General features: G+C 37.5%; 1 protein-coding gene across 1 annotated transcript in view; it reads left to right on the plus strand.

Annotated features, from left to right (window-relative positions):
- CFAP99 (cilia and flagella associated protein 99) overlaps positions 1–11,615 on the plus strand; it is a gene marked incomplete at its 3' end in the record, with an annotated part of 56,592 nt that extends 44,977 nt beyond the window's left edge. The window contains exons 12-14 of the mRNA XM_010075293.1: positions 1,189–1,394; positions 9,024–9,186; positions 11,481–11,615. Of these exons, the coding sequence (XP_010073595.1) occupies positions 1,189–1,394; positions 9,024–9,186; positions 11,481–11,615 (504 nt within the window). The remainder of the gene's footprint in view (positions 1–1,188; positions 1,395–9,023; positions 9,187–11,480) is intronic.
- Between the last annotated feature and the right edge of the window lie 229 nt (positions 11,616–11,844).

An 11,844-nucleotide genomic window follows, 5' to 3' on the forward strand; every position in this document is an offset into this window, starting at 1 on the left:
ATTGCTTGAAAAAATGAAGACTCTTTAGCTAAATAATTTCTCTCCACTAGAAGGGTTGTAATGAGTTTTACTTACATATGCTTATCATTACCACTTAATTTCAGTCTGAGAAATGAAATTTGGAGGAGTGGTTGTTCTTTTGGATTCCACCCGCACCGCCCCACCCCTTCATCCTTTCCAAGCTTTGTCATTAATTTTCTGTCACTAGTTCTATGGAACTAAGTAGACCAAAGTCTTTGTGACTAAAATCCAAACCAGTGTTTCACTCTTAATGTTATACAACTGTATAGCAAGAGTCAGGTGAGCATCTTGATTTCCTGCACCCATATATTCCATTATAACATGCCATGGTACAAGATATACACCAAAGATGTGTACCAAAACTATGATATGATAGACAAAAGACTTAACATTGGTGTGAAATGCATTAACTATTGCAAATAAGGCTGCACAGATCCTCAGTATTTGTGTGGGTCTATGCAAGTTTTCCATATATGCAGATGTATATACCTGTAGACATAGGGAAAGGAAGAGTATCTGTAAAAACAAGGGCTGAAAACTTCAAGTGTTCACAAACCTGTTTAGAAATTATGTGTCTTCATATGCAGGCTAAGCTGCAGAAGTCTCTCATTGCATCATAGAACAGGCACATTATCACTCTCACTGTGAAGTGGATTTTAAAAAGCCATCATTAAACATTGCATATTTTAACTTTAGGCATTACGATCTGAATTTCCTGGGTATAAAGGATTGTTTAGTCCTAGTCTTTTCAGATAAGTAGATGCCATCATAGATCAAATCCATACTTTAGAGGTCTGTTCTGGTTTTAGAAATGAAAAAAATGTAGTTTTACATATTTTAGAACTTCAAAAGTGTAATTAAAAATAAAAGATAACTAGAATTTTTTTGGATAGCAAATATGTTTTATTTATGATTAATATACCATATATTTTAATGCATTTTCATGAAATGTTTTATGAGCCTTGGTTTTTTACAGATACAAAAGATAAGCTCTGCACTTTAAAACCAGCTTGTAAATAACAGTTTGGTTAGGGCCATCCCTCTGTTCCTTGAAATCAAAATATATTCAGCATAATTTGGAACACGATCAAAATATTCTGGTTTTACTCATTTACTCTCCCCTTGGTATTTACAGTGTTATTTAAACCTATATTTCATGTTCTCTAGACTGGTGGCCATGGTTTAATTTGTGAAATGTCAGTAGTGGAACTACGTGAACGCCTTGCTCTGCTCAGAGAAGCACAGAAGGCAGCAGAGGAAGAAAAGAGAGACCAGATAATTCATGAAAAACGAGCTAAGGAACAACTTCTTCTAGACACACTGGACCAGATTTCCCTGTTCAGAGCAGAACTTGGACGAGCAGCTGCTTTAAAGTCAGTATAAAACAGCATGTGACATTTAAGACATTGCAAGTTTGTTAATACTTTGCTAGCCCCTTGAGAAAAACAAGCAGAGAGCAAAATACTGGCCTTTTATAAATCACTATAACTTTTGTCAAGGATTACACTGGGGCCAAGATTTCCTTTCTATTCTTCAAAATATTTTGCATCATATTTAACAAATCTTTTTCATCATGTTGAATTTATGGTTGAAGACACTCTGTAGGCTAGTGTTGACAGTATTGCCCCAGGATTCAGAGCCAGTATTATATATTGAGAAAGAAATTCTGCCTTTCTTCTGTTCTTTTTCAGCTAATCAGAACTAATTTGATGTTATTAGAATAATTCTAGCTTGCTACTGAAAGTGGTTTCTCATTTACATCTAAACCAACACATTAGGGCTACAGTTTTCTTCCTTGAACTTCATTTGTTATGTGAAAAGGCAGGCCTTATTTTAGAAGTTAAAAATATTTTAGGAAGGAGATTCTCTGATAACAATAATAAGCTATAAATTAAATAAATTATAGCAGGAGATCAAAGAGAAAAATCTGCTTACAGGCTCTCTGATCAAATTTTGTATCCATTATTCATATTTATTATTCATTATCATACTTGTTATTCATTGTCATAAGCTATCCATAACCATCGTAGATGCTTCTCAAATGCAGAGGACAGGTCCCTTCCACAAAGAGTTTAAAATCTAAGTTGAAGCTATTTACAAATAAAGCTGAGCAGGAAGGCAGCCTTTGTAAAAGTATAAAATATGGCACACTTCTTGATCTTATGCCATTTTTACTGCATCTTTACTATTTGCCATTGTTTTCTTGCAAGTTGTCTTTCACCTTTTCCCTTTTGTGATTTTGGGAGGTTAGTCCTTGTCTTGCTATATTTATTTTGCAAACAGATGTTCAGGCTGACATTCTGAAGGCATATTCTATCAGGCTAAAAGCACACATCTTTAGACATGTCTTAGATTCCTGTTTACTGCTGAGAAGCCGAAGGTGGCTTCTTAGAGTTCAATTGATGTTATTGATTTAAAGTTCAATTCATGTTATTGATTTATCATCCAATTATGAATCTCAATTACAGAAGGCAGTATTGATGTATTCATTTCACTAGTTTTCACTCGTCCCAGCTCTAATTTGGTTTGCTGATGACAGTTAATCACCAAAGACTGGGCTTTTACTGTTAGTACTTAAGAAGATAGTTTATTGAATTTAATTAATTAATAACTGGACTGACTGCATAGATTAGTGACCATCTCTTCTGTGGCATATATAGAGAAAATACTTTAAGACTAAAGAACCTGAAATGGAGCTGGAAATACACTGTCATTGCTAAACATTCAGTCTTGTGAAAGCCTGGGGGAGCAACTCAAGCCACCGCTTTCCACAAGAGATGCAAACTAGGCATTAAGAATGTGTATACTGCATAAAATCTGTTTCACTAGCAACTACTTAAAGAATTATTTGTTATGCTAGTTGTGCAGTCTGTGATGGGTTTCTTTAAAATAGTCTGTTTGACTTAATTCCAATGTAAAACTGTTCTGATTCTGAAATAAGCTATGCTTGAATGAGAAGCTAACTTTGATTCACTTTTTGTCCTGACATTTGAAATGTTTTTTAGAACAGACCAGCATGCCAAAGATAGTAGAATCCAAATGATATTAAACACTTAATTTGCAAGCTTCTAGTCAGACTCATGATAAGTAATACAGTAATTTTAACAGGGCCCTGTTTGCTCTCCAAACAAAGAAAACATAAAGTTTCATTATAGATGTTATAAGACATTTCCTTTCATGGCTCCCAGGCAATCTATGTACATAACTTGGGAGCATCTGCTATACAGAGGCATTGTCAAAGTATACCAGAAATGTTGTTCTTTGGGAGTGTATTTAATGCATTTTCATCTAGAATGCAAATCTAGGGTGTTATTTCTGTTAATATAGGAGTACGCCGTGCTGGCCTACTTACAAATGCTAGACACTTTGCTGCAGCTTTTATTTTTCTCTAAACAAACTATAGACTTTGTGTGTTAAACCTGATTTAGAGATCCTGAATCCTGAAATATCTGTCCAGTCAGTGTGAGCAATTAATTGCTTGGGTTGCATTATTGATACACTGCACAGGAGATGAGCAACTCAAAGGCAAATTTTTATGTTTACAGAATTAATTCATAATTCTAGAGACAGAATCTTACCAATGGTACTCATAAGATAGCCTTATGCATCAATATAAAACTAGATGTAGTATCTTAAATTGCAGTTATGTTGAAGGCTATTGCTGGTCAGCTGAAGTATGGCAGCTAAGCTTTGCTAAACAAATGTGCTTTAGTTAGTGTCAGCTGGAGTTTAACTGGGTCCCTACCAAGCAGTTTCCTTTGAATATCATTTACAAACAGACATACATCAACACAAAAGAAGCACATTGAGCAAGCATAGAATGAGCTGTATTAAACAAAATAGGAAATGGAACATGAAAAATTACAGAGACATCAGCCTTTAATAGACTGCAAGCCATGACATCCATCACAGCAGTGGCTTTGTGAACGCTTGCAGAACACTTAAGAATCAATTCACTGTATATGCAGGACATCCCCTTAATTGTTAGAATTTCACATAGTTTGAAAATCAGCACTGGCATATGAAGTGGACAGACATTTGAGTTCTCAGCTTCTGAACATGAGCAACAAAAGATCTGTAAGTGTTTGAATACATGCTAATGTACTTCCCCCTCCAAGTCAGGGTAACATCCAGATGAAGGTAGCAGCTGCTGTTCCCAGGGTGACACTGAATTGACACTAATCCTCCTTGTCTTCCTGGTATATAAGGAAGAAGAATCAGAAAATTGTTATGAGGAACAAAATGCACAGACTCATACCACCACAAAGCATTCCTGTCTCTCCCTGCCACTGCCAGTGCTCAAACCCCTCCTTGACAAGGGGCACTGGCCACACACCAGTGTGACACGCCTCTCTTGGCCTGAACTGGGGAGGGGTGGAAATAGTGTGAGGGCAGTCACGGAAGGAAGACAAGGGGCAAGGAGAGGAGAACAAGCAGAAGGAAGGGTTCTGCATGGGTGACTGTGATGGTCGTTTTCAAGTAGAACAAGCTCTCTACAGCAAGTGTTCCCTGGAGTGTCCAGGTGTGACTTACAGAGTCCAGAGCCTTCTGGGTGAGGAGGGGAGAATGAAGCCACATCCTCCAAAGCCTGTAAAGCTCCCTGTCAGGACAATGCTGTGATGCAGCACACAACTGAGGGAAAGGGCAGACAGCACAAAGAGCTGGAAAGCTCTTTCCCGCTGCAAAACAGGGGACCATGTGCTATGCTATCCCTGTGTCTGGCTGTTGCCTCAGATCTCCAAAAACATAGTGTAGAATAATGAAAAAATATGAATTATTAGCAATATAAGGGACTTTGGTTTGGTACTTGATAATATTTGTGATTTCATGAATTTCACAAATTTAATAAATACTTAGGGTTCTGTATGTGTTTGCAACAAGGAAGTAAGATTTAATTTCTCAGTCCCTGCGCTAGTAATAAGTTCTTCACTAGCATTGAACCAGAAGGAGGAAATTTATCAGCAATGGTGCATCAGAAATATGAATATGTGAAGGGAGGCTGTAAAGAAGACACAGCCAGGCTCTTCTCAGTGGTGACCAATGAGAGGACAAGAGGCACAGAAGGAAAGACAGGAGCTTCCCTCTGAACATCAGGAAACACTTTTTTACTGTAAGGGTGACTGAGCACTGGCACAAATTGCCCAGGGAGGTTGTGGAGTCTCCATCCTTGGAGCTATTCCAAAGCCGTCTAGACATGGTTCTGGGCAACTGGCTTTAGGTGGCCCTGCTTGAGCAGGTGGGGTGGGCAAGATGACCTCCAGAGGTCCCTTCCAACCTCAACCATTCTGTGAATGAACTTTGATTATCCAGCATCATAAGCTTTATTTCAAACAAAGAAAATACTGTTATGAATAACAATCACTTCCCCACCTAAAATGAGGTGCTTAATAAGTTAATTGTTTTGGAAGGGAGTCAGATTTTGAGTGCTTAACTCCCTCACATTAGTACAAAATAGTAATCAAACTAATAGTGTAGTGTTCTTAAATGTCAAAATAATGACTCCCTTAGCAGTGAACTGTTAACAGTTAGATATACTAATTTTCCTCACTGCAATAACTAAGAATTATATCATGCAGGACAGAAAAAAAAAGGCAAGGTACTGTGAAGTACAGGCAGTCCTAGTCACTGAGATTGAGAGTATGAGGAAATTAAAAAAAAAAAAAATTGTTTATTGCACTATAAGGCAATCCTACCTCTGCTTTTAGAAATATATTTATGTTTATTGCACAAGACTCCATTTTATAAGGTTAGCTTATAAATACAGTCCTAGCTGCTTAAGTTGGTATTTTGGTGCCTAGAATGGTCAAGGAGACATTTTTACTCTGTCCCCTACAAGTACTGAGTCAGTTAAGAGCTGTCATACATCTGTCTCCTTATACTTCTGATGTACAGCTGGACTTTGAAAATGTAAATGAAAAACAAAATGTAGTTTTCAGGAGAAGTCCTCTGCAAATCTTCAGAATCCCCATTTTTTAAACACAGATGACAAGACCTAATCCACCTGTTTCAAGTGTTTTCATTTCCTACAGGAAAACCATTAACGCTAAATTGCTGCTTCTTCAGTTATAGGCCAGATGACCTACTGGACTTAGAGTCCTTATGGCCAGATGCTAAAATTGCAGGGCAGATAGTTAAATAATTACAAGGGATATGTAAGTAAGACAATGCTGGACTGCCAAACTCCATGACAAGTTTGTAAAATGTGTAGTAAAAAAATACTTATTCATTTTTAAATGTCATTGTATTTACTAAGGAAATCATTGAGACAACAAATACAGGATGTTCACTGCAGTTTACGATGCCTGGAATATTATTTTAAATAGAAAGACACTAACAATTTACCCATCACTGATGGAACTATTCTGTGCTTCATCATAGTGAGCAAAAATCTTTGTGCTGTTGACTGTACACGGAGCTTACATGGAAAGTGGATAGAGAACAAAATCAGTGGTAGAGAGAGAAATTTTCACCGATTTTATATCTATATTCTGTTGAATCTTTAATTAATCCTTCACTTTTCCTCTTCTGAGTAGTTTACACATACACCCTACACTACTACAAACTTCTATAAGCATATTCAAGAATCTCATCTCATTCCTTAAAACTAAAAGGTACTTTCTGACACGGTCACTAGGCAAAAGGTAGAGTTTGCTAAACCATTTCAAATATATACAGACTTCAAAAATATTACAAATTTTTTCAAAGTCTTTGATAGGGAAATATTTTTTAAATTATGGCAGACTCACAAAGGGACAGAAGGCTTTTGTCTGAGACCAAAGGAAAAGAAAATTAACAAATTATCTTTTAGACCAAAGATTTAACATCACATTTTAGGAACTAGTACAATTCTTAAAGATTGGTTTTCATTCAAGGTGCTCATTCAGTACCAGTGGCTGGCAAATAAACTTAAAAGTAAAATTAAAATGGTTTCTGCATATTTTTTTCATAAATTATTACATAATTTTCTGTTGAGTCTGGAGAGAATTCTTTTAACTATGTACTACCCCATTCTGACTGGCCGTTACCTTGCTTCCTTAGGAAATACGTGATATGGGGCGGCAGAGATCATATGAGCTTTTTCTGTCTTGAGTCCTGAAGGCTGTCAACTGAGCATCACAGAAAAAATAAATTTTAAAATTTATTTTTTCATTCCTTCCCCTCTTTGAGTTTCTTTTATGATATGGTGTGGCATCTGAGATTCTATGGGACTGGCAGCTTTTCAGAATAGCTGATGCTTCATGATGTTAAACCTCTTGCTGTATTTCCTGTAATTGTATTTACAAGAATCTGGATTTGCATGTAATGAAGGTTTTGTTGCTTATTCCCACTGACAATATTTAACCATGAAGTGTTTACATAAAACCTTATTGTTATGTTCTCCTATATCCCTTGGAATGCGATGCCTTGTTAAACTGCAAATAGAAATAATCCATGTTCTCAGATTAAATTATAGTACATAATTTTTAGATTTACAGAATAGTGTTAAAAATTGATCTCACTGTAGCAGAGTATATCACAGTATTAAGGAGGATAAGGAAGCGTTATCCCAGCCAGATAGCATGACACAAGCAGCAGAGAGGTTCAGGAAGTGTCTCAGGAAATGAGAAGCCAAGTTAAACTGTACCCCTTATTTAAAGTTCACAGTCACATTTCAAAATGGGGGACGGGTCAAATCTCCCCTACATCCGGTTCCTGAGGGTTTCGGGAAATCTAGCCCAGAATGGCTGCTCTGAAGAATACCTGCTGTTACACAGAGTTTCCTGTTTTAAGGCAAATTGGTGGATTTAGCATCAGAAGGAACTTCTTACTTGTTCCCCTTCCTCCAGCTCCTTGAGAAAAGTTTGCCTTATACTGGAAACACTGTGGTATAAGACCCAAGAGATATGGGAAGAGTTCTGTTGTAAAATGTTTCCAAGGAGAAACCTGCATGTGAAATTAGTGCTACCACTGTCAGAATAACAGTTACAGTATCGGCTGAACCATGCCCCAGTGCACTCTGCCCTTGGTCATTTGGATTCTTAGTCTGGTTTCCAATAACAGCAACTGTAATGTTCTGATTCTGTGATATAAAAGGACCTCTAGAAGGTTGTCTTGCCAGCTGAGAGAAGGCGTTAGATCTAACCTGGTGATATATAATAATGTATAATCTTTGGTAGATCTGACACTTACTTTAGATCTGAATTTGGCCAGAGAATCACAGCTGCTCATGACGTAATATTACATATTACATAATACTACAGCTTGATCATACTGAGCCAAATTCAAGGGCAATACTGAATAAAAGAGCAAGTTGGATGTTAAGTGAATCACTGTGCAAGGTGGTGTAACCTAGATGAAGAAGTTGTGAGTAAATTGTGCCAGTGGGGTGAAAGTAAACAAATAGCAGAGAAGATGTAAACTCCAGAGAAGCAGCTACAATAGAAGGGGGAAAAAAAAAAAGGAAGACTATCTGATAACCTCTCTCTTATGCTTTACTTTTATGCTGCACATGGTGCTATCAATTTATGTTCACCTAGACCCACTAACCTTAATTAATACATCACCATCTCATAGGTTCTGAATCTGGGCATTGAGATTACACAGAAAATAATCTCTTTCATTTGCTGAGGAATACAGCAATTGAGATGAATACTAATGATCATATAAGGAAAACTCCAGAGTTCTCGCAAGTAAAAAGCTGCAGTATTATCAGAGGGTTTGCATGTGCTTTTTCTAAAGAATGTAATGTCAGACTTGAAATATCTTAACTTCACATATTGTCATCATGGCATCCTGTGGGAAGAAATTATTCTATACTGTTTAGTGATGCTGTTCTGTAAACAAGAAGCAAGTTGTGAGTACCACATTCATTGAGAGCTATATGATTTGAACCTGTTTTGAGTCTAGCTGGCTCCCAGAAGCAAGAGAAAATTCATTATTATCAAGGTAATACGTGCTCAGATGGATTCATTCTGTGGGCTGACATTATTTTACCTTCTCATTGCTTCTTTTTGATTTTGCAGGCAAGAAGAAAAGAAAAGAAAGTCCCAGTCTGGTGAAAGGCCTGTGAAAGATGAACGCATTTTAAACCTGCAGAAAAAGATTGTAGAAAAAACAATGGAGCGTAAAAAGCAAGCAGAACTCTTAAAGATTACCCCCCAGAAAACCAGCATTGCATCAAAGAAGGTTTGGGAATTAAATAAGGTGAAAAACTCTGCCATAGACTTGCTGTTCAGAGGCTTTTGCTCAACTGCCAGCACTAGCAGGGGAGGCAGAGGCAGATGGTGCCATACAGGACTGGCAATAGCAACTCCTGGTTCCTGCGTAGGAATGATTTTCCCAAACCATGGCCTTGACCTCACCTTCTTGTCACACATTCTGCTAGCACAAAGCAGGGCTCATCCGTATGACACCCAGCTTCCCACTCCTATTACCACACACTCTTATCCCATCAAACAGCATCTTACCCCGTCTCTAACACTTGTCTTTCTCAGCCTCCTATTACACACCAAACTGGGATGCTCACCCCGTCTCTCACCAAAGGTGTGTTCCAGTTTATCATTCCCTTGGTTTTTACCTCTCCTTTCCTCAGCCCGGACCCACAACATCAGATGGAAGCACCAATAGCCCTGTAGGCTTTATGCTGGTTCACACTGGTTGTGTTTCCTTGGCAAGTGCCTAAAGAGAAGCAGTGAGGAACTGCTGCTCCTGCTGCTGCTGCCGCCTGTGCCATTGCCTCATGCATGCCTAACATTTAGAAGTGGTTCATATACCAGTAATAGTACATGTACCACGACATATGGAACACTCCAGTGAACAGTCATGATGGGATCACTTTTTAGAAGCTGTACTACTAGTAACATTAGAACTAAATCTCCCAATCCGTTAAAGTAATAACTCCTTACCTATTTTGTAAGTTAGGTGAAGCTGAATTCAAAGAAGACGAAAACTGTATTTTTCAAGTGTGTATGGTTTAAAAACCAAAACAGTGCAGTCCTTCAGAATATCATGTTTGCTGCCTTCAGAATCCCCATTTCAGGCAAGCAAAACATGTAGGTGCTTATGCAGACAAGTAGGTCTATACCTTTTAGCAAAGAAAACAATGAAGACCGATTTGAAGAAATCATTTCCTGAATTGTGGTGGCTTTCTGAACTGAGCTTTTGAATACATGCTGAAACACTTTGCTTAATGGGGTCCAAAGTAAAATAGAAGAAATAAATGCAGATTTCAAAGGAAAGCAGCCACATAATTACAAATGTGAGACATTTTAAAAATAAACAAAGAAAAATTATAAATTCACAGCTAGAACTTTTGACTACCTGATGTGAGTTTGTATGAGTGCTCTGGTGTCATATGAATGAGCAGATAAGCCAGGGTTTGAAAGTTGTTTTGATGTTAGATTTTGTCTTTTTCTTGAGTTTAGCTTTACACAGTAACTCTCTTAAGATGTCGCAGCGCTTTTGTTTATGTTCTGCTCAAATGTTAAGACCTGTAAAAAAGAAAAGAAAAAAAAAAAAACAAATGGAAATAATTCAGGGTTACTATGAATTACTTAGCTGTTTTGGCCTATCTTCCATCAGTGCTATTCAGCTCTGCATGACCCTATCCAAATGTTGCTACCGGGAAGTGGCTCAATTCTGGTCAGATATGTTCAGGAGCATCTTTGTTCTTGTTGAACTGCGTATTGCTGAAAATGGTGTTAATGTGACTATAGGAAAAAATTCCTCCCCTTAGCTATAATGCAATAGGTATCTGGCGTTCAGTTTGTACTCCTACCTTTTAGGTTCCTCAAGAAGTAGAAAAACTAGTGACACTGACCTCTAGTATTAAAGTTAGAAGTCCAGATTGTGGCTTCACTATCATTTGTGATGGCCCTTTAGGCCCACTGGGTTTGTGCTCATATAAGTCAGGGTAACATTTGTTTATAAATGACTATTACATTCTTAATAAAACTATTTATATTGCAATTTGGAAAACTAACCATACGAAAAACTACCATTAATGAAATAAAATTTATTTTTCTACCATTTAAAGCAAAGAATCAGATTAAAAAGTAGCAGTTTTCTGTTTGTTCTGAGCTTTTTGGGGAATGCTCCCTTGTGAACCCAGCTTTTGAATCACCAAACCAGTAGAGCCTGATAGGATTTGTACAACTGCTCATTCAGGGCTTCAAGAATAAACTGTTGGCAAAGAAAGAACATAAAGTAGCAGCATTGTAGAAAACCATCCACTTGTAGTTTTATCTTGATTTAACATTTTGTGGAGTGTTGCACCTGTATCTAATTCATCTCAAACTGGGCAACCCACTCACATTATCTTTCTGTTCATCATGCTGAGTTTGATGTTGACAAGTTTCCCAGTCATGTTAGCAAATAGGATGTTGCCAGCCTGCCAGATTATCAAAGAGAAGTTCAGTGTATCCCTTAAAGAGAACCACTATCATCTCTGCAGTCTGATCACCTCTGTGTCTTTTCTGCAGGATTCATTGCAATGGAACCGTTGGAAAGAACTGGAAGAGAGTCGGGAACGACTCGTGGCCAGACAAACAGCTCAGCAAATGGCTGCCTATGAGGCAGCAAGAAGTGGAGCCACAGTCTGTACATTGCGTTCTAAAGTAAAATAAATATATTTGGAACAAATTCAGGGGTGCTAGAAATCTCCCAGTGTGCCTATTTACTCCAAGGCAGAATTTTAATCTTTGTTTCACCTTTACAGTGTGATTAGAAAAATTTGGGTCATACAGGCACAATAGAATAAAAATGTGGGGTTTTTTGTAATAGAATTTTATTTTTGAGCCATAATGATACTTTTTTTCTGTTAGAATTGAAAGCTTTAAGAAAATT

Source organism: Pterocles gutturalis, unplaced genomic scaffold (genome assembly GCF_000699245.1).
Source record: "Pterocles gutturalis isolate BGI_N339 unplaced genomic scaffold, ASM69924v1 scaffold16777, whole genome shotgun sequence".
NCBI lineage: Eukaryota > Metazoa > Chordata > Aves > Pterocliformes > Pteroclidae > Pterocles > Pterocles gutturalis.